The 22,909-nt window shown below is 46.7% G+C and overlaps 2 protein-coding genes across 5 annotated transcripts in view; one reads left to right on the forward strand and one right to left on the reverse strand.

The window, feature by feature from the left end:
• PDHB (pyruvate dehydrogenase E1 subunit beta) overlaps window positions 1-15,423 on the reverse strand; it is a 49,461-nt gene extending 34,038 nt beyond the window's left edge. The window contains exons 1-3 of one of the 2 annotated variants that reach the window (XM_063940880.1): window positions 15,298-15,423; window positions 15,163-15,222; window positions 374-481 (exon numbers count right to left, since the gene is read on the reverse strand). In XM_063940880.1, coding sequence (XP_063796950.1) covers window positions 374-481; window positions 15,163-15,222; window positions 15,298-15,333 — 204 coding nt within the window. In that variant the 5' untranslated portion in view covers window positions 15,334-15,423. The remainder of the gene's footprint in view (window positions 1-373; window positions 482-15,162; window positions 15,223-15,297) is intronic. The other variant, XM_063940881.1, reaches the window with a different exon arrangement.
• Window positions 15,424-15,472: 49 nt separating this feature from the next.
• The window catches only part of KCTD6 (potassium channel tetramerization domain containing 6), a 125,444-nt gene continuing 118,007 nt past the window's right edge, over window positions 15,473-22,909 (forward strand). For 2 of the 3 annotated variants that reach the window (XM_063940882.1, XM_063940883.1), the window contains exon 1: window positions 15,474-15,729. The gene's annotated coding sequence lies outside the window, so the exon portion shown is untranslated. Of the gene's footprint in view, window positions 15,730-22,909 lie in introns of all 3 variants that reach the window. The other variant, XM_063940884.1, reaches the window with a different exon arrangement.

Consider the following 22,909-nt stretch of genomic DNA (forward strand, 5'->3'; position numbering starts at 1 on the left):
TGAATTAGCCACGGTAATTTAAAGGCAGGCTGATTGAAACAGAGGAACTATTCAACTTGAGCAGACTTAAGTTAATAAGGATTTCTCTTTCAAGCCTGAGTGGGCTTGAAAAGAAATCCACATTAAATGGCTGTTTGCCGGTTCCCACGAATGTGTTAACCCATAGGTCGGTGAATGTAACCTGGATTCTGTGGGTTAATGTGCGCTTACAGGGTAATTTACCATGCGAGAAAAAGGGGCTGTCACAGAGTATCCCCAGGCATTAAAGCGCAAGGCTTTCACCCTTTTCCCTGTGCGGTAAATCACTGCTGCTAATTGAATTCCCCCCACAGTCTTTAAGCCCTGGAAGTGAAAAGGCACAGATATACCATACCTTATATGCACCATCATATTGAGCAACTTCTTCTCCTAAGATAAACACCTTTTCATCTCTTTCCAATTCTTCATCCAATGCCTGATTTAAAGCATCTCGAACTGTGAGCTAAAATAATTATTTTGTGTTATATACATAGAAACATAGAATTTGACGGCAGATAAGAACCACTTGGCCCATCCTTTATGCAATCTCAACCCTTTTTTAACCTTAATTCTTTGTAAGGATATTCATATGCCTGTCCCAAGCATGTTTAAATTGCCCTACAGTCTTAGCCTCTACCACCTCTGATGGGAGGCTATTCCACTTATCCACTACCCTTTATGTGAAGTAATTTTTCCTTAAATTTCCCCTGAACCTCCCCCCCTCCAGTCTCAATGTATGCCCTCGAGTTCTAATACTTCTTTTCCTTTGAAGAATGTTTCCCTCCTGAACTTTGTTAAGACCCTTGATATATTTGAAAGTTTCTATCATGTCCCCCCTTTCCCTTCTCTCCTCCAAACTATACATGTTAAGATCTTTTAGCCTTTCCGGGTAAGTTTTGTGATGTAGGCCATGCACCATTTTAGTTGCCCTTCTTTGTACACTCTCTAATGTATTTATATCCTTCTGGAGATAGAGTCTCCAGAACTGGACACAGTATTCCAGATGGGGCCGTACCAATGACCTATACAGTGGCATTATCACTTCTTTTTTACTGCTACTGATTCCTCTCCCTATGCAACCAAGCATCTGACTTGCCTTTCTCATTGCTTTGTTGCATTGCTTTCCTTCCTTCAAGTCACTTGAAATAGTGACTCCTAAATCTCTTTCCTCCTCAGTAGTTTCCATTATAGTACCCTTGATACTATACTTAGCCTTTGGGTTTTTGAGACCCAAGTGCATGATTTTGCATTTTTTAGCATTAAACTGTAGTTGCCACGTTCTTGACCATTTCTCAAGCCTACCTAGGTCATTAATCATTTGTTTGACCCCTCCCGGTGTGTCTACCCTGTTGCATATCTTTGTATCATCTGCAAAAAGGCATATCTTCCCTTCAATACCATCTGCAATGTCACCAACAAAGATATTAAAGAGAACTGGACCAAGTACAGATCCCTGGGGTACTCCACTGGTAACATTTCCCTCCATAGATTGCACTCCATTAACTACGACTGTCTGTTTCCTATCCTGCAACCAGGTTCTTATCCATTTAACTGATTTATAATCCACCCCCAGGCTTTCAAGTTTATTTAGCAGTCTGCGATGTGGGACAGTGTCAGATGCCTTACTAAAGTCTAGATATGCTACATCTACAGCTCCCCCTTGATCTATTATTTTCATCACAGAGTCAAAAAAGTCATTAAGAATTGTTTGGCATGATCTCCCACCAGTAAATCCATGCTGTTTTGGATCCTGTAAATTGTTTGATTTAAGATATTCCACTACTCTTTCTTTTAATAGTTTTTCCATTACTTTCCCTACTACTGATGTAAGGCTTACTGGTCTGTAGTTACTTGCTTCTTCCTTGCTTCCACTTTTGTGCAGTGGAACTACATTTGCTCTTTTCCAGTCCTCTGGAATAGCACCTGTATTTAGTGACTGGTTAAATAATTCTGTCAAAAGGTGTAACCAGCACATCTTTTAGCTCTTTGAGTATCCTTGGGTGTATCCCATCTGGTCCCATTGATTTATCCACTTTTAGTTTTGAAAGTTCTGTTAGGACCTTCTCCTCTGTAAATGTATTTTCATCTACCTTATTTTTATGAATGTCCTTGCAACTTAACTGTGGCCCCATCCCTTCTTCTGTAGTAAATACTGAGCAAAAATAATTATTTAGGTGATCTGCTATTGCCTTGTCTCCCTCCACCAAATGCCCACTCTCTGTCTTAAGTCTTATTATTCCTCCATTTGATTTTCTCCTTTCACTTATATACTTAAAAAGTTTTGCCCCCTTTATCTACTGACTGGGCCATTTTCTCCTCAGCTTCTGCCTTTGCACGTCTGATCACTTTCTTAGCATCCTTCCGTCTGTCCAGATACACCTCTTTGTCGTTATTATTTTGAGTCTGTTGGTATTTCCTAAAAGCCATCTTTTTTGCTTTCACACTAGTTGATACTTCTTTTGTGAACCACACTGGCTTCCTTTTACTGGTGCTTTTCCTAACCATTTTGATACAAAGGTCTGTTGCACTTAGTATTGCACTTTTCAGTTTTTTCCACCTCTCCTGCACTCCTTCCAAGTTCCTCCAGTCTGCCAATGAATCACTTAAACATCTCCCCATTTTTGCAAAGTCAGCATTTCTAAAATCCAACACCTTTGTTTTTGTGTGACAGGAGTTGGATCCTGTCTTTATACTAAACCATACTGCTTGATGATCACTGGATCCCAGGTGCTCACCCACATATAGATCAGATATCCTATCACCATTTGTAAAAATTAGATCTAATATTGTGTCTTTGCGAGTGGGCTCCCTCACCAATTGCTTGAGAGATGCTCCCTGTAAGGAATGTAGAAATTTGCCACTTGTAGCTGAACTTGCAAAAGACCCCTCCCAATTTACATCAGGTAAATTAAAATCTCCCATGATTATGACTTCTCCCTTAAAAGCCATTTTAGAGATGTCCAACAATAGGTTCCTGTCCAAATCCTGCCCCTGGCCTGGTGGTCTATAGATCACCAATGCGAATAATGTCCTTCTTCCCAGTTTCTATGGTGACCCAAAGGGCCTCAGTTTTGGCTTTAATATTTTGTATTAAAGTAGCATTTATGCTTTTTTTCACATACATTGCTACCCCTCCTCCTATTCTATCTTTCCTAAATAAATTGTATCCTGGTATAGCTAAGCCCCAGTCATGATTCTCATATACACATTGAATTTCACATACCAACTACCAAGGCAAAGATAAGATGGGACGTTTATAAGAACTGGTGGAGTCGCCGATAGTGATCAAACATTTTCTAAACGGCATGGGAAAGGTCTGTAAAAATTGGCTTGTTATGGGAACCCCCAATCTTCTCCTTTGCCCCAATTATCATAGTTTCCAAATTAACTAGCAAATAGTATATACATTTATAAATATCTCAGACTCAGTCACAGCATGTACTACCATACATATAGGAGTTCAAAGCTGCATTCTGTACTTTCATATTGGGCCAGCTACTGTAGTATTTTGCATAGTTCACTTTAAATGTGAATAGAAAATACAATAAAAATTAACAATAATTTATTCTTTGAGGGCATTAAAAACCAGGAAACCAATGTTCCAAAGCAAAGTGATTACATATTTTACTTTGACAACAAAACCGTTATGGCATGAAACGGGAGCAGTGTTCTCTATTCACATTAATAGTGCACCAGCTGAGCACAGAAGCACACAAAAAATAAGAATTTACTTACCGATAATTCTATTTCTCGGAGTCCGTAGTGGATGCTGGGGTTCCTGAAAGGACCATGGGGAATAGCGGCTCCGCAGGAGACAGGGCCCAAAAGTAAAGCTTTACGATCAGGTGGTGTGTACTGGCTCCTCCCCCTATGACCCTCCTCCAAGCCTCAGTTAGGATACTGTGCCCGGACGAGCGTACACAATAAGGAAGGATTTATGAATCCCGGGTAAGACTCATACCAGCCACACCAATCACACCGTACAACCTGTGATCTAAACCCAGTTAACAGTATGATAACAGCGGAGCCTCTGAAAAGATGGCTCACAACAATAATAACCCGATTTTTGTAACTATGTACAAGTAATGCAGATAATCCGCACTTGGGATGGGCGCCCAGCATCCACTACGGACTCCGAGAAATAGAATTATCGGTAAGTAAATTCTTATTTTCTCTATCGTCCTAGTGGATGCTGGGGTTCCTGAAAGGACCATGGGGATTATACCAAAGCTCCCAAACGGGCGGGAGAGTGCGGATGACTCTGCAGCACCGAATGAGAGAACTCCAGGTCCTCCTTAGCCAGGGTATCAAATTTGTAGGATTTTACAAACGTGTTTGCCCCTGACTAAATAGCCGCTCGGCAAAGTTGTAAAGCCGAGACCCCTCGGGCAGCCGCCCAAGATGAGCCCACCTTCCTTGTGGAATGGGCATTTACATATTTTGGCTGTGGCAGGGCTGCCACAGAATGTGCAAGCTGAATTGTATTACACATCCAACTAGCAATAGTCTGCTTAGAAGCAAGAGCACCCAGTTTGTTGGGTGCATACAGGATAACAGCAAGTCAGTTTTCCTGACTCCAGCCGTCCTGGAACCTATATTTTCAGGGCCCTGACAACATCTAGCAACTTGGAGTCCTCCAAGTCCCTAGTAGGTGCAAGGCACCACAATAAGCTGGTTCAGGTGAAACACTGACACCACCTTAGGGAGAGAACTGGGGACGAGTCCGCAGCTCTGCCCTGTCCAAATGGACAAACAGATATGGGCTTTTTTGAGAAAAAAAAACACCAATTTGACACTCGCCTGGTCCAGGCCAGGGCCAAGAGCATGATCACTTTTCATGTGAGATGCTTCAAATCCACAGATTTGACTGGTTTTAAACCAATGTGATTTGAGGAATCCCAGAACTACGTTGAGATCCCACAGTGCCACTGGAGGCACAAAAGGGGGTTGTATATGCAATACTCCCTTGACAAACTTCTGGACTTCAGGAACTGAAGCCAATTCTTTCTGGAAGAAAATCGACAGGGCCGAAATTTGAACCTTAATGGACCCCAATTTGAGGCCCATAGACACTCCTGTTTGCAGGAAATGCAGGAATCGACCGAGTTGAAATTTCTTCGTGGGGCCTTTCTGGCCTCGCACCACGCAACATATTTTTTTCACATGTGGTGATAATGTTGTGCGGGCACTTCCTTTCTGGCTTTGACCAGGGTAGGAATGACCTCTTCCGGAATGCCTTTTTCCCTTAGGATCCGGCGTTCCACCGCCATGCCGTCAAACGCAGCTGCAGTAAGTCTTGGAACAGACATGGTACTTGCTGAAACAAGTCCCTTCTTAGCGGCAGAGGCCATAAGTCCTCTGTGAGCATCTCTTGAAGTTCCGGGTACCAAGTCCTTCTTGGCCAATCCGGAGCCATGAGTATAGTTCTTACTCCTCTACGTCTTATAAGTCTCAGTACCTTAGGTATGATAAGCAGAGGATGGAACACATACACCGACTGGTACACCCACGGTGTTACCAGAACGTCCACAGCAATTGCCTGAGGGTCTCTTAACCTGGCGCAATACCTGTCCCGTTGTTTGTTCAGACGGGACGCCATCATGTCCACCTTTGGTATTTCCCAACGGTTTACAATCATGTGGAAAACTTCCCGATGAAGTTTCCACTCTGCCGGGTGGAGGTCGTGCCTGCTGAGGAAGTCTGCTTCCCAGTTTCCATTCCCGGAATGAAACACTGCTGACAGTGCTATCACATGATTTTCCGCCCAGCGAAAAGTCCTTGCAGTTTTTGCCATTGCCCTCCTGCTTCTTGTGCCGCCCTGTCTATTTACGTGGGCGACTGCCGTGATGTTTTTCCCACTGGATCAATACCGGCTGACCTTGAAGCAGAGGTCTTGCTAAGCTTAGAGCATTATAAATTTAGCCTTAGCTCCAGTATATTTATGTGGAGAAAAGTCTCCAGACTTGATCACACTCCCTGGAAATTTTTTTTTTTTTTTTTTTCTTGTGTGACTGCTCCCCAGCCTCTCGGGCTGGCCTCCGTGGTCACCAGCATCCAATCCTGAATGCCGAATCTGCGGCCCTCTAGAAGATGAGCACTCTGTAACCACCACAGGAGAGACACCCTTGTCCTTGGATATAGGGTTATCCGCTGATGCATCTGAAGATGCGATCCGGACCATTTGTCCAGCAGATCCCACTGAAAAGTTCTTGCGTGAAATCTGCCGAATGGAATTGCTTCGTAGGAAGTCACCATTTTTACCAGGACCCTTGTGCAATGATGCACTGATTTTAGGAGGTTCCTGACTAGCTCGGATAACTCCCTGGCTTTCTCTTCCGGGAGAAACACCTTTTTCTGGACTGTGTCCAGAATCATCCCTAAGCACAGGAGACTTGTCGTCGGGATCAGCTGCGATTTTGGAATATTTAGAATCCACCCGTGCTGTTGTAGCAGTATCCGAGATAGTGCTACTCCGACCTCCAACTGTTCCCTGGACTTTGCCCTTATCAGGAGATCGTCCAAGTAAGGGATAATTAAGACGCCTTTTCTTCGAAGAAGAATCATCATTTCGGCCATTACCTTGGTAAAGACCCGGGGTGCCGTGGACAATCCAAACGGCAGCGTCTGAAACTGATAGTGACCGTTCTGTACCACGAACCTGAGGTACCCTTAGTGAGAAGGGCAAATTTGGGACATGGAGGTAAGCATCCCTGATGTCTCGGGACACCATATAGTCCCCTTCTTCCTGGTTCGTTATCACTGCTCTGAGTGACTCCATCTTGATTTGAACCTTTGTAAGTGTTCAAATTTTTTAGATTTAGAATAGGTCTCACCTAGCCTTCTGGCTTCAGTACCACAATATAGTGTGGAATAATACCCCTTTTCTTGTTGTAGGAGGGGTAATTTAATTATCACCTGCTGGGAATACAGCTTGTGAATTGTTTCCCATACTGCCTCCTTGTCGGAGGGAGACCTTGGTAAAGCAGACTTCAGGAGCCTGCGAAGGGGAAACGTTGCTGCAGTCTTCTTCCCTTTCCTCTATCCCTGGGCAGATATGACTCTTATAGGGACGAAAGGACTGAGGCTGAAAAGACGGTGTCTTTTTCTGCAGAGATGTGACTTAGGGTAAAAACGGTGGATTTTCCAGCAGTTGCCGTGGCCACCAGGTCCGATGGACCGACCCCAAATAACTCCTCTTCCTTTATACGGCAATACACCTTTGTGCCGTTTGGAATCTGCATCACCTGACCACTGTCGTGTCCATAAACATCTTCTGGCAGATATGGACATCGCACTTACTCTTGATGCCAGAGTGCAAATATCCCTCTGTGCATCTCGCATATATAGAAAATGCATCCTTTAAATGCTCTATAGTCAATAAAATACTGTCCCTGTCAAGGGTATCAATATTTTTAGTCAGGGAATCCGACCAAGCCATCCCAGCTCTGCACATTCAGGCTGAGGCGATCGCTGGTCGCAGTATAACACCAGTATGTGTGTATATACTTTTTATGATATTTTCCAGCCTCCTGTCAGCTGGCTCCTTGAGGACGGCCCTATCTATAGACGGTACCGCCACTTGTTTTGATAAGCGTGTGAGCGCCTTATCCACCCTAAGGGGTGTTTCCCAACGCGCCCTAACTTCTGGCGGGAAAGGGTATACCGCCCATAATTTTCTATCGGGGGGAACCCACGCATCATCACACACTTCATTTAAATTTATCTGATTCAGGAAAAACTACGGTAGTTTTTTCACATCCCACATAATACCCTCTTTTGTGGTACTTGTAGTATCAGAAATATGTAACACCTCCTTCATTGCCCTTAACGTGTGGCCCTAATAAGGAATACGTTTGTTTATTCACCGTCGACACTGGATTCAGTGTCCGTGTCTGTGTCGACCGACTAAAGTAAACGGGCGTTTTAAAAACCCCTGACGGTGTTTTTGAGACGTCTGGACCGGTACTAATTGTTTGTCGGCCGTCTCATGTCGTCAACCGACCTTGCAGCGTGTTGACATTATCACGTAATTCCCTAAATAAGCCATCCATTCCGGTGTCGACTCCCTAGAGAGTGACATCACCATTACAGGCAATTGCTCCGCCTCCTCACCAACATCGTCCTCATACATGTCGACACACAGCACACACACAGGGAATGCTCTGATAGAGGACAGGACCCACTAGCCCTTTGGAGAGACAGAGGGAGAGTTTGCCAGCACACACCAAAAACGCTATAATTATATAGGGACAACCTTATATAAGTGTTTTCCCTTATAGCATCTTTTTTATATATTTCTAACGCCAAATTAGTGCCCCCCCTCTCTGTTTTAACCCTGTTTCTGTAGTGCAGTGCAGGGGAGAGCCTGGGAGCCTTCCCTCCAGCCTTTCTGTGAGGTAAAATGGCGCTGTGTGCTGAGGAGATAGGCCCCGCCCCTTTTTCGGCGGCCTCGTCTCCCGCTCTTTAACGGATTCTGGCAGGGGTTAAATATCTCCATATAGCCCCCGGAGGCTATATGTGAGGTATTTTTAGCCAAAAATAAGAATTTACTTACCGATAATTCTATTTCTCGGAGTCTGTAGTGGATGCTGGGGTTCCTGAAAGGACCATGGGGAATAGCGGCTCCGCAGGAGACAGGGCACAAAAAGTAAAGCTTTAGGATCAGGTGGTGTGCACTGGCTCCTCCCCCTATGACCCTCCTCCAAGCCTCAGTTAGGTACTGTGCCCGGACGAGCGTACACAATAAGGAAGGATTTATGAATCCCGGGTAAGACTCATACCAGCCACACCAATCACACTGTACAACCTGTGATCTGAACCCAGTTAACAGTATGATAACAGCGGAGCCTCTGAAAAGATGGCTCACAACAATAACCCGATTTTTGTAACTATGTACAAGTAATGCAGATAATCCGCACTTGGGATGGGCGCCCAGCATCCACTACGGACTCCGAGAAATAGAATTATCGGTAAGTAAATTCTTATTTTCTCTATCGTCCTAGTGGATGCTGGGGTTCCTGAAAGGACCATGGGGATTATACCAAAGCTCCCAAACGGGCGGGAGAGTGCGGATGACTCTGCAGCACCGAATGAGAGAACTCCAGGTCCTCCTTAGCCAGGGTATCAAATTTGTAGGATTTTACAAACGTGTTTGCCCCTGACTAAATAGCCGCTCGGCAAAGTTGTAAAGCCGAGACCCCTCGGGCAGCCGCCCAAGATGAGCCCACCTTCCTTGTGGAATGGGCATTTACATATTTTGGCTGTGGCAGGCCTGCCACAGAATGTGCAAGCTGAATTGTATTACACATCCAACTAGCAAAAGTCTGCTTAAAAGCAAGAGCACCCAGTTTGTTGGGTGCATACAGGATAACAGCAAGTCAGTTTTCCTGACTCCAGCCGTCCTGGAACCTATATTTTCAGGGCCCTGACCACATCTAGCAACTTGGAGTCCTCCAAGTCCCTAGTAGGCGCAAGACACCACAATAAGCTGGTTCAGGTGAAACACTGACACCACCTTAGGGAGAGAACTGGGGACGAGTCCGCAGCTCTGCCCTGTCCGAATGGACAAACAGATATGGGCTTTTTTGAGAAAAAAACCACCAATTTGACACTCGCCTGGTCCAGGCCAGGTCCAAGAGCATGTTCACTTTTCATGTGAGATGCTTCAAATCCACAGATTTGACTGGTTTTAAACCAATGTGTTTTGAGGAATCCCAGAACTACGTTGAGATCCCACAGTGCCACTGGAGGCACAAAAGGGGGTTGTATATGCAATACTCCCTTGACAAACTTCTGGACTTCAGGAACTGAAGCCAATTCTTTCTGGAAGAAAAATCGACAGGGCCGAAATTTGAACCTTAATGGACCCCAATTTGAGGCCCATAGACACTCCTGTTTGCAAGAAATGCAGGAATCGACCGAGTTGAAATTTCTTCGTGGGGCCTTCCTGGCCTCACACCACGCAACATATTTTCGCCACATGTGGTGATAATGTTGTGCGGTCACCTCCTTTCTGGCTTTGACCAGGGTAGGAATGACCTCTTCCTGAATGCCTTTTCCCTTAGGATCCGGCGTTCCACCGCCATGCCGTCAAACGCAGCTGCGGTAAGTCTTGGAACAGACATGGTACTTGCTGAAACAAGTCCCTTCTTAGCGGCAGAGGCCATAAGTCCTCTGTGAGCATCTCTTGAAGTTCCGGGTACCAAGTCCTTCTTGGCCAATCCGGAGCCATGAGTATAGTTCTTACTCCTCTACGTCTTATAATTCTCAGTACCTTAGGTATGAAAAGCAGAGGATGGAACACATACACCGACTGGTACACCCACGGTGTTACCAGAACGTCCACAGCTATTGCCTGAGGGTCTCTTAACCTGGCGCAATACCTGTCCCGTTTTTTGTTCAGACGGGACGCCATCATGTCCACCTTTGGTAATTCCCAACGGTTTACAATTATGTGGAAAACTTCCCCATTAAGTTCCCACTCTGCCGGGTGGAGGTCGTGCCTACTGAGGAAGTCTGCTTCCCAGTTTCCATTCCCGGAATGAAACACTGCTGACAGTGCTATCACATGATTTTCCGCCCAGCGAAAAGTCCTTGCAGTTTTTGCCACTGCCCTCCTGCTTCTTGTGCCGCCCTGTCTATTTACGTGGGCGACTGCCGTGATGTTTTATCCCACTGGATCAATACCGGCTGACCTTGAAGCAGAGGGTCTTGCTAAGCTTAGAGCATTATAAATTTACCCTTAGCTACATTTATGTGGAGAAAAATCTCCAGACTTGATCACACTCCCTGGAAATTTTTTCCTTGTGTGACTGCTCCCCAGCCTCTCGGGCTGGCCTCCGTGGTCACCAACATCCAAAACTGAATGCCGAATCTGCGGCCCTCTAGAAGATGAGCACTCTGTAACCACCACAGGAGAGACACCCTTGTCCTTGGATATAGGGTTATCCGCTGATGCATCTGAAGATGCGATCCGGACCATTTGTCCAGCAGATCCCACTGAAAAGTTCTTGCATGAAATCTGCCGACTGGAATTGCTTCGAAGGAAGTCACCATTTTTTTTACCATGGCCCTTGTGCAATGATGCACTGATTTTAGGAGGTTCCTGACTAGCTCGGATAACTCCCTGGCTTTCTCTTCCGGGAGAAACACCTTTTTCTGGACTGTGTCCAGAATCATCCCTAAGCACAGGAGACTTGTTGTCGGGATCAGCTGCGATTTTGGAATATTTAGAATCCACCCCTGCTGTTGTAACAGTATCCGAGATAGTGCTACTCCGACCTCCAACTGTTCCCTGGACTTTGCCCTTATCAGGAGATCGTCCAAGTAAGGGATAATTAAGACGCCTTTTCTTCGAAGAAGAACCATCATTTCGGCCATTACCTTGGTAAAGACCCGGGGTGCCGTAGACAATCCAAACGGCAGCGTCTGAAACTGATAGTGACAGTTCTGTACCACGAACCTGAGGTACCCTTAGTGATAAGGGCAAATTTGGGACATGGAGGTAAGCATCCCTGATGTCTCGGGACACCAGATAGTCCCCTTCTTCCCGGTTCGTTATCACTGCTCTGAGTGACTCCATCTTGATTTGAACCTTTGTAAGTGTTCAAATTTTTTTAGATTTAGAATAGGTCTCACCTAGCCTTCTGGCTTCAGTACCACAATATAGTGTGGAATAATACCCCCTTTTCTTGTTGTAGGAGGGGTAATTTAATTATCACCTGCTGGGAATACAGCTCGTGAATTTTTTCCCATACTGCCTCCTTGTCGGAGGGAGACCTTGGTAAAGCAGACTTCAGGAGCCTGCGCAGGGGAAACGTCTCGACATTCCAAACTGTACCCCTGGGATACTACTTGTAGGATCCAGGGGTCCTGTACGGTCTCAGCGTCATGCTGAGAGCTTGTCAGAAGCGGTGGAACGCTTCTGTTCCTGGGAATGGGCTGCCTGCTGCAGTCTTCTTCCCTTTCCTCTATCCCTGGGCAGATATGACTCTTATAGGGACGAAAGGACTGAAGCTGAAAAGACGGTGTCTTTTTCTGCAGAGATGTGACTTAGGGTAAAAACGGTGGATTTTCCAGCAGTTGCTGTGGCCACCAGGTCCGATGGACCGACCCCAAATAACTCCTCTTCCTTTATACGGCAATACACCTTTGTGCCGTTTGGAATCTGCATCACCTGACCACTGTCGTGTCCATAAACATCTTCTGGCAGATATGGACATCGCACTTACTCTTGATGCCAGAGTGCAAATATCCCTCTGTGCATCTCGCATATATAGAAATACATCCTTTAAATGCTCTATAGTCAATAAAATACTGTCCCTGTCAAGGGTATCAATATTTTTAGTCAGGGAATCCGACCAAGCCACCCCAGCTCTGCACATCCAGGCTGAGGCGATCGCTGGTCGCAGTATAACACCAGTATGTGTGTATATACTTTTTATGATATTTTCCAGCCTCCTGTCAGCTGGCTCCTTGAGGACGGCCCTATCTATAGACGGTACCGCCACTTGTTCTGATAAGCGTGTGAGCGCCTTATCCACCCTAAGGGGTGTTTCCCAACGCGCCCTAACTTCTGGCGGGAAAGGGTATACCGCCCATATTTTCTATCGGGGGGAACCCACGCATCATCACACACTTCATTTAATTTATCTGATTCAGGAAAAACTACGGTAGTTTTTTCACATCCCACATAATACCCTCTTTTGTGGTACTTGTAGTATCAGAAATATGTAACACCTCCTTCATTGCCCTTAACGTGTGGCCCTAATAAGGAATACGTTTGTTTATTCACCGTCGACACTGGATTCAGTGTCCCTGTCTGTGTCTGTGTCGACCGACTAAAGTAAACGGGCGTTTTAAAACCCCTGACGGTGTTTTTGAGACGTCTGGACCGGTACTAATTGTTTGTCGGCCGTCTCATGTCGTCAACCGACCTTGGCGCGTGTTGACATTATCACGTAATTCCCTAAATAAGCCATCCATTCCGGTGTCGACTCCCTAGAGAGTGACATCACCATTACAGGCAATTGCTCCGCCTCCTCACCAACATCGTCCTCATACATGTCGACACACACGTACCGACACACAGCACACACACAGGGAATGCTCTGATAGAGGACAGGACCTACTAGCCCTTTGGAGAGACAGAGGGAGAGTTTGCCAGCACACACCAAAAACGCTATAATTATATAGGGACAACCTTATATAAGTGTTTTCCCTTATAGCATCTTTTTTATATATTTCTAACGCCAAATTAGTGCCCCCCCTCTCTGTTTTAACCCTGTTTCTGTAGTGCAGTGCAGGGGAGAGCCTGGGAGCCTTCCCTCCAGCCTTTCTGTGAGGGAAAATGGCGCTGTGTGCTGAGGAGATAGGCCCCGCCCCTTTTTCGGCGGCCTCGTCTCCCGCTCTTAACGGATTCTGGCAGGGGTTAAATATCTCCATATAGCCCCCGGAGGCTATATGTGAGGTATTTTTTAGCCAAAAAAGGTTTTCATTTGCCTCCCAGGGCGCCCCCCTCCCAGCGCCCTGCACCCTCAGTGACTGCCGTGTGAAGTGTGCTGAGAGGAAAATGGCGCACAGCTGCAGTGCTGTGCGCTACCTTAAGAAGACTGAGGAGTCTTCTGCCGCCGATTCTGGACCTCTTCTCGTTTCAGCATCTGCAAGGGGGCCGGCGGCGAGGCTCCGGTGACCATCCAGGCTGTACCTGTGATCGTCCCTCTGGAGCTAATGTCCAGTAGCCAAGAAGCCAATCCATCCTGCACGCAGGTGAGTTCACTTCTTCTCCCCTAAGTCCCTCGTTGCAGTGATCCTGTTGCCAGCAGGACTCACTGTAAAATAAAAAACCTAAGCTAAACTTTTCTAAGCAGCTCTTTAGGAGAGCCACCTAGATTGCACCCTTCTCGGCCGGGCACAAAAATCTAACTGAGGCTTGGAGGAGGGTCATAGGGGGAGGAGCCAGTGCACACCACCTGATCCTAAAGCTTTACTTTTTGTGCCCTGTCTCCTGCGGAGCCGCTATTCCCCATGGTCCTTTCAGGAACCCCAGCATCCACTAGGACGATAGAGAAATAGGTTTTCATTTGCCTCCCAGGGCGCCCCCCTCCCAGCGCCCTGCACCCTCAGTGACTGCCGTGTGAAGTGTGCTGAGAGGAAATGGCGCACAGCTGCAGTGCTGTGCGCTACCTTAAGAAGACTGAGGAGTCTTCTGCCGCCGATTCTGGACCTCTTCTCGTTTCAGCATCTGCAAGGGGGCCGGCGGCGAGGCTCCGGTGACCATCCAGGCTGTACCTGTGATCGTCCCTCTGGAGCTAATGTCCAGTAGCCAAAGAAGCCAATCCATCCTTTACGCAGGTGAGTTCACTTCTTCTCCCCTAAGTCCCTCGTTGCAGTGATCCTGTTGCCAGCAGGACTCACTGTAAAATAAAAAAACCTAAGCTAAACTTTTTCTAAGCAGCTCTTTAGGAGAGCCACCGAGATTGCACCCTTCTCGGCCGGGCACAAAAATCTAACTGAGGCTTGGAGGAGGGTCATAGGGGGAGGAGCCAGTACACACCACCTGATCGTAAAGCTTTACTTTTGTGCCCTGTCTCCTGCGGAGCCGCTATTCCCCATGGTCCTTTCAGGAACCCCAGCATCCACTAGGACGATAGAGAAATGTTAGTTTCCTTGTTAGAAAATTGCCACAATCTGAAGCAGCCATTTGTCTTTGCACTTGAAATCACCGACATGAAGTATTTCTGTTGCATAACAAAGCAGTGGCAACCGAATCACATGAGTGGCCCGCCAACCTTCAAAATAGCCTCTGCAACACCCACATCTCTCCACCAGGTACCAACCTGACCTCTTATTTGCCCTCAGTGCCCACATGGATTTCATAACTACCCCCCCTCCCCTCCCTATGTGTAATGTGAGCTGCACAGAACTGCATTAGGAGAATGCAGCAGACAGTCACCACCTAGAAGTCTCACTTAAGGTCTGTGACCATATATATATATATATATATATATATATATATATATATATATATATATAACAGACGAGGCTTTAGGAGATTTGCTTATATACAGGTCATAGACATGGAATGGGGATGACAGAACATTGCTAGGCTCTAACACATACATACAGTGACAGGGGACACGGTACCTGCAGGGCGGCTGGCGAGGTCCTGTGGAATTCTCTCTGCAGGAACACTGACACGCCATTCTGTGGAGACAAGGAGATACTGAGCACCGCTCTCATGTCATACTCAGTCACACTGTACCCCGCTGCTCCCCTTACCTTCCCCCCGCAGAACAGTCTCCTCAGCGCAGCCATTTTGCCTCTGTCCTCTGACAAGACGTCGCCCTTCGCAAGGATTTCCACCAATCACAGCGCAGCACAGGACGGTCCAGACTCCAATCATCAGCTGACTGGCTTAGACCAATGAGAGGTGAGGTGAGGCGAACGCATCGTTTCACACACCCCTAGCAGAAGTCGCTGCAAGCGGGCAGAGGAGAGCGGAGTGCGTAACTACGCAACCACCAATCAGCGTGCGGGCGTGGGCTGGGAACGTACACGGAAAGCAAAGAGGAACATTTGTATTCAGTCCGCGGGCTTGTGGGAGGAGACCGAGAGCAGGCCCTAGCCTAGTTCGTTTTTGCACAGACTGTGGTGATTGCTGGCCGTGCCTCGCCCCCTGCAGCCCTCACATCCAGACGGAGCATAGATCGGGTAAGGGCGGGCATGCAAAGCCCATTCCATCACATGTGGGTCAGGCAGACATGCTCTGATTGTACCGGACTGACCGCACCACTAATGCTCTCATATATATATATATATATATACACACACACACACACACACACACACACACACACACACACACACTATAATATCTATCTACAGTATATATCTAATAACTATTTCTTATCTATCTATCTATCTATCTATCTGTAATAAACACCATTCTCATATCGGATAATATATTTACCATATATATCTACCTAGAGTGTTTAATAACTTATTCTTATCTATATCATATTTCTAATATTTATATTTAATCTAGCTACAGTATCTAATAAAGATCAATTTCATACCTACCAAATACATACTTTATCATCTATCTATCTATCTATCTATCTATCTCTTATACTAATAATAATAATAATAGACTGTAACCCATAATTCTGGAATATATCTTCTAGTAGAGCTTATGTATTATACTTATAAGTACGCACCAGAACGATTTATATGAAGGACGGACCATCATATCGTTCTGTCCTTCATTTATATAGAATTAGGTCGCTAGCATTACCACCCGTCTTGCCGTGCAGCAGGGCTGACCGGACAGTGTCAGTAGCGACCATGGCTGCCCGCATATTGGGCATACACACTGAGCGTTATACCTGATATGTTGTTTGCGCTGAATAGGAACGACATATCAGGCCGATATTGCTCCAGTGTGTGCCATTTGTGCTTGAGTCATACTATTTGGTACTCACAGCATATATTGTTTACATTTTGGATTATTGACTCACTGTACAAAGGTTATTTGTTATCATAATCTTTTTATAATGTCAATGATTATACAATGTTATACAGGGATATTTTGAATGGCAACTTGGCCATATGTAGTTGTTAAACTACTGTTTTCACTTTTATTTATAATGTATTTATTTGTGATGTATTGTGGACCTGATTCATGTTTGTAAATAAAGCAAAAAAGCAAGCAACTGGGCAAAACCATGTTGCATTGCAAGTGGGGCAGGTGTAACATGTGCAGAGAGAGATTTGGCTGGGGATGAGGTCAAACAAATCTAAATTACAAAAAAAGAAAGAAAAAGAAGCATTTTTTTTGGACGCACTAAACCACTGTTCATTTTTTTTAAATTTTTTATCTTTAATCGGTATGCATTAAAATTGTAATCTCAAGGAATTGGTGAAATATTAAAATATAGTGTGACTATATTTTAATATTTCACCAATACCTTGAGATTACAATTTTAATGCATACCGATTAAAGATAAAAAAATTTAAAAAAATGAACAGTGGTTTAGTGCGTCCAAAAAAATGCTTCTTTTTCTTTCTTTTTTCTGATTACATTGTGTGGGTCTAGGACCCAAAAGCATTTGGAGAGCACCTGCGTTTAGAACAAGAAATAGGGTATAATAAACCCAAGATAAGTTAGTAACGCAGTAGTTACCACGATACATTCAAGCTCTACATATAAGAAAGTAATTAAGAAAACTGGTGCGGGATTATAAAAACTTTGTGTAAAATCTAAATTACAGTGTAAAGATAAAGCTGTCTAACATTTGTGGGCTACATGCAAAAGCAGCCAATATTTACCCTGAACAGAAACAATATAAATGTATTTCTCTAACGTCCTAGTGGATGCTGGGGACTCCGTAAGGACCATGGGGAATAGACGGGCTCCGCAGGAGACAGGGCACTCTAAGAAAGAATTAGGACTACTGGTGTGCACTGGCTCTTCCCTCTATGTCCCTCCTCCAGACCTCAGTTAGAATCTGTGCCCGGACAGAGCTGGGTGCACTTTAGTGAGCTCTCCTGAGCTTGCTAATAAGAAAGTATTTTGTTAGGTTTTTTTATTTTCAGAGAGATCTGCTGGCAACAGACTCTCTGCTACATGGGACTGAGGGGAGAGAAGCAGACCTACTAACTGCGGATAGGTCATGCTTCTTAGGCTACTGGACACCATTAGCTCCAGAGGGATCGAACACAGGAACGCACCCTTGGTCGTCCGATCCCGGAGCCGCACCACCGTCCCCCTCGCAGAGCCAGAAGACAGAAGCGGCGAGAGAAGCAAGAAGACTTCAAAATCGGCGGCAGAAGACTCCTGTCTTCATATGAGGTAGCGCACAGCACATTAAACCCGCACACTCCGGTCACTGTAGGGTGCAGGGCGCAGGGGGGGTGCCCTGGGCAGCAATTGAGTACCTCTTAGCATTAAAGAGCATATATACAGTTGGGCACTGTATATATGCATGAGCCCCCGCCATTATTTTACACAAAATCGTGGGACAGAAGCCCGCCGCTGAGGGGGCAGGGCTTCTTCCTCAGCACTCACCAGCGCCATTTTCTCTCCACAGCTCCGCTGAGAGGAAGCTCCCCAGGCTCTCCCCTGCAGAATCACGGTAGAAAGAGGGTAAAAAGAGAGGGTGGGGCACATAAATTTAGCGCAAAATCACTAATACAGCAGCTACTGGGTTAACACTAAGTTACTGTGTAATTCCTGGGTTATATAGCGCTGGGGTGTGTGCTGGCATACTCTCTCTCTGTCTCTCCAAAAGGCCTTGTGGGGGTTCTGTCCTCAAATAGAGCATCCCCTGTGTGTGTGGTGTGTCGGTACGCTTGTGTCGACATGTTTGACGAGGAAGGCTATGTGGAAGCAGAGCAGGTGCAGATGAATGTGGGGTCTCCGCCGACGGCGCCGACACCTAATTGGATGGATATGTGGAAGGTGTTAAATGATAATGTAAACTCCTTGCATAAAAGGTTGGATAAAGCTGAAGCCTTGGGACAGTCAGGGTCTCAACCCATGCCTGATCCTACAGCGCAGAGGCCGTCAGGGTCTCAGAAGCGCCCACTATCCCAGATTGTTGACACAGATATCGACACGGATTCTGACTCCAGTGTCGATGGCGATGATGCACAGTTGCAGCCTAAAATGGCTAAAGCCATCCGCTACATGATTATAGCAATGAAGGATGTATTGCACATTTCAGAGGTAAACCCTGTCCCTGACAAGAGGGTTTATATGTTTGGGGAAAAAAGGCAAGAAGTGACTTTTCCCCCTTCACATGAGTTAAATGAGTTATGTGAAAAAGCTTGGGATTCTCCTGATAGGAAAGTGCAGATTTCCAAACGGTTACTTATGGCATATCCTTTCCCGCCAACGGACAGGCTACGCTGGGAATCCTCCCCTAGGGTAGACAAAGCTTTGACACGCTTATCTAAGAAGGTGGCCCTGCCGTCACAGGATACGGCCACCCTAAAAGATCCTGCGGATAGGAAGCAGGAAGGTATCCTGAAGTCCGTTTATACACATTCAGGTACCCTACAAAGGCCGGCAATTGCGTCTGCCTGGATGTGTAGTGCTGTAGCAGCATGGACAGATACTCTGTCTGAGGAACTTGATACCTTGGACAAGGATACTATATTACTTACCCTGGGGCATATAAAAGACGCTGTCCTATATATGAGGGATGCCCAGAGGGACATTTGCCTACTGGGCTCTAGAATAAATGCAATGTCAATTTCTGCCAGAAGGGTCCTGTGGACTCGGCAATGGACAGGTGATGCCGACTCAAAAAAGCACATGGAGGTTTTACCTTATAAGGGTGAGGAATTGTTTGGGGACGGTCTCTCGGACCTAGTTTCCACTGCTACGGCTGGGAAGTCAAATTTTTTGCCATATATTCCCTCACAACCTAAGAAAGCACCGTATTACCAAATGCAGTCCTTTCGATCGGAAAGAGGCAAGAAAGTCCGAGGGGCGTCTTTTCTTGCCAGAGGCAGGGGTAGAGGAAAGAAGCTGCACAATACAGCTAGTTCCCAGGAACAGAAGTCCTCCCCGGCTTCCACTAAATCCACTGCATGACGCTGGGGCTCCACAGGTGGAGCCAGGAGCGGTGGGGACGCGTCTCCGAAATTTCAGCCACCAGTGGGTTCGCTCACAGGTGGATCCCTGGGCTATACAGATTGTGTCTCAGGGATACAAGCTGGAATTCGAAGTGATGCCCCCTCACCGTTCCCTCAAATCGGCCCTGCCAGCTTCCCCCATAGAAAGGGAAGTAGTGTTAGCGGCAATTCACAAATTATATCTCCAGCAGGTGGTGGTACAGGTTCCCCTCCCTCAACAGGGAAGGGGTTACTATTCCACAATGTTTGTGGTTCCGAAACCGGACGGTTCGGTCAGACCCATATTGAATTTAAAATCCCTGAACATTTACCTGAAAAGGTTCAAGTTCAAGATGGAATCGCTCAGGGCGGTCATTGCTTACTTGCATGTCCCCATTTATCCACCTCATCAGGAGTACCTCAGATTTGTGGTACAGGACTGTCATTACCAATTCCAGACGTTGCCGTTTGGTCTGTCCACGGCACTGAGAATATTTTCCAAGGTAATGGCAGAAATGATGGTGCTTCTGCGAAAGCAAGGAGTTACAATTATCCCATACTTGGACGATCTCCTCATAAAGGCGAGGTCCAGAGAGCAGTTGCTGATCAGCGTAGCACACTCTCGGGAGGTGTTACAACAGCACGGCTGGATTCTGAATATTCCAAAGTCGCAGCTGATTCTTACGACGAGACTGCCCTTCCTGGGCATGATTCTGGACACAGACCAGAAGAAGGTGTTTCTCCCGGAGGAGAAGGCCCAGGAGCTCTTGACGCTGGTCAGAGACCCCTTAAAACCAAATCGATGCACGCGAGTCCTGGGAAAGATGGTGGCGTCATACGAGGCCATTCCCTTCGGCAGGTTCCATGCGAGGACCTTTCAGTGGGATCTGTTGGACAAGTGGTCCGGATCGCATCTTCAGATGCATCGGCTGATCACCCTATCCCCCAGGGCCAGGGTGTCTCTCTTCTGTGGTGGCTGCAGAGTGCTCACCTTCTCGAGGGCCGCAGGTTCGGCATACAGGACTGGGTCCTGGTGACCACGGATGCAAGCCTCCGAGGGTGGGGGGCAGTCACTCAGGGAAGAAACTTCCAGGGGCTGTGGTCAAGTCAGGGCCATATACAACGCCCTGAGTCAAGCGGAGCCTCTGCTTCGCAACGAACCGGTGCTGATTCAGTCAGACAACATCACCGCAGTGGCTCATGTAAACCGCCAGGGCGGCACAAGAAGCAGGGTGGCGATGGCAGAAGCCAGAATTCTTCGCTGGGCGGAGAATCACGTGCAAGCACTGTCAGCAGTGTTCATTCGGGAGTGGACAACTGGGAAGCAGACTTCCTCAGCAGGCACGACCTCCACCCGGGAGAGTGGGGACTTCATCAAGAAGTCTTCACACAGATTACAAATCGATGGGAACTGCCACAGGTGGACATGATGGCATCCCGCCTCAACAAAAAGCTACAAAGGTATTGCGCCAGGTCAAGAGACCCTCAGGCGATAGCTGTGGACGCATTAGTGACACCGTGGGTGTTCCAGTCGGTTTATGTGTTTCCTCCTCTTCCTGTCATACCCAAGGTGCTGAGAATCGTAAGAAAAAGAGGAGTGAGAACAATACTCATTGTTCCGGATTGGCCAAGAAGGACTTGGTATCCGGAACTGCAAGAAATGCTCACAGAGGACCCATGGCCTCTGCCTCTCAGACAGGATCTGATGCAACAGGGGCCCTGTCTGTTCCAAGACTTACCGCGGCTGCGTTTGACGGCATGGCGGTTGAACGCCGGATCCTAGCGGAGAAATGCATTCCAGATGAAGTTATTCCTACGCTGATAAAGGCTTGGAAAGACGTGACAGCAAAACATTATCACCGTGTATGGAGAAAATATGTTGCTTGGTGTGAGGCCAGGAAGGCCCCTACAGAGGAATTCCAGCTGGGCCGTTTCCTTCACTTCCTACCGTCGGGAGTGACTATGGGCTTAAAATTAGGGTCCATAAAGGTCCAGATTTCGGCCCTATCCATTTTCTTTCAAAAGGAACTGGCTTCTCTTCCTGAGGTTCAGACGTTTGTAAAGGGAGTGCTGCATATTCAGCCCCCTTTTGTGCCACCAGTGGCACCTTGGGATCTTAACGTGGTGTTGAGTTTCCTGAAATCTCACTGGTTTGAGCCACTTAAGACCGTGGAGTTAAAATATCTCACATGGAAAGTGGTCATGCTATTGGCCTTAGCTTCGGCTAGGCGTGTGTCAGAGTTGGCGGCTTTGTCATGTAAAAGCCCCTATCTGGTTTTCCATATGGATAGGGCAGAATTACGGACTCGTCCGCAATTTCTGCCGAAGGTGGTGTCATCTTTTCATTTGAACCAACCTATTGTGGTGCCTGCGGCTACTCGTGACTTGGAGGATTCCAAGTTACTAGATGTAGTCAGGGCTTTGAAGATTTATGTAGCCAGAACGGCTGGAGTCAGGAAAACTGACTCGCTGTTTATCCTGTATGCATCCAACAAGCTGGGTGCTCCTGCTTCAAAGCAAACTATTGCTCGCTGGATCTTTAACACGATTCAGCAGGCTCATTCTGCGGCTGGATTGCCGCATCCAAAATCAGTAAAAGCCCATTCCACAAGGAAGCTGGGCTCTTCTTGGGCGGCTGCCCGAGGGGTCTCGGCATTACAGCTTTGCCGAGCAGCTACTTGGTCGGGTTCAAACACGTTTGCAAAATTCTACAAGTTTGATACCCTGGCTGAGGAGGACCTTGTGTTTGCTCATTCGGTGCTGCAGAGTCATCCGCACTCTCCCGCCCGTTTGGGAGCTTTGGTATAATCTCTATGGTCCTTACGGAGTCCCCAGCATCCACTAGGACGTTAGAGAAAATAAGATTTTACTCACCGGTAAATCTATTTCTCGTAGTCCGTAGTGGATGCTGGGCGCCCGTCCCAAGTGCGGACTTCTTCTGCAATACTTGTATATAGTTATTGCTTAAATAAGGGTTATGTTATGTTTGCATCAGGTTGTCTGATGCTTTGTTGTTGTTCATACTGTTAACTGGGTAAGTTATCACAAGTTATACGGTGTGATTGGTGTGGCTGGTATGAGTCTTACCCCTGATTCCAAAAATCCTCTCCTTGTACTGTCAGCTCTTCCGGGCACAGTTTCCTTAACTGAGGTCTGGAGGAGGGACATAGAGGGAGGAGCCAGTGCACACCAGTAGTCCTAATTCTTTCTTAGAGTGCCATGTCTCCTGCGGAGCCCGTCTATTCCCCATGGTCCTTACGGAGTCCCCAGC

This window comes from Pseudophryne corroboree, chromosome 9 (assembly GCF_028390025.1).
Source record: "Pseudophryne corroboree isolate aPseCor3 chromosome 9, aPseCor3.hap2, whole genome shotgun sequence".
In the NCBI taxonomy this organism is placed as follows: domain Eukaryota; kingdom Metazoa; phylum Chordata; class Amphibia; order Anura; family Myobatrachidae; genus Pseudophryne; species Pseudophryne corroboree.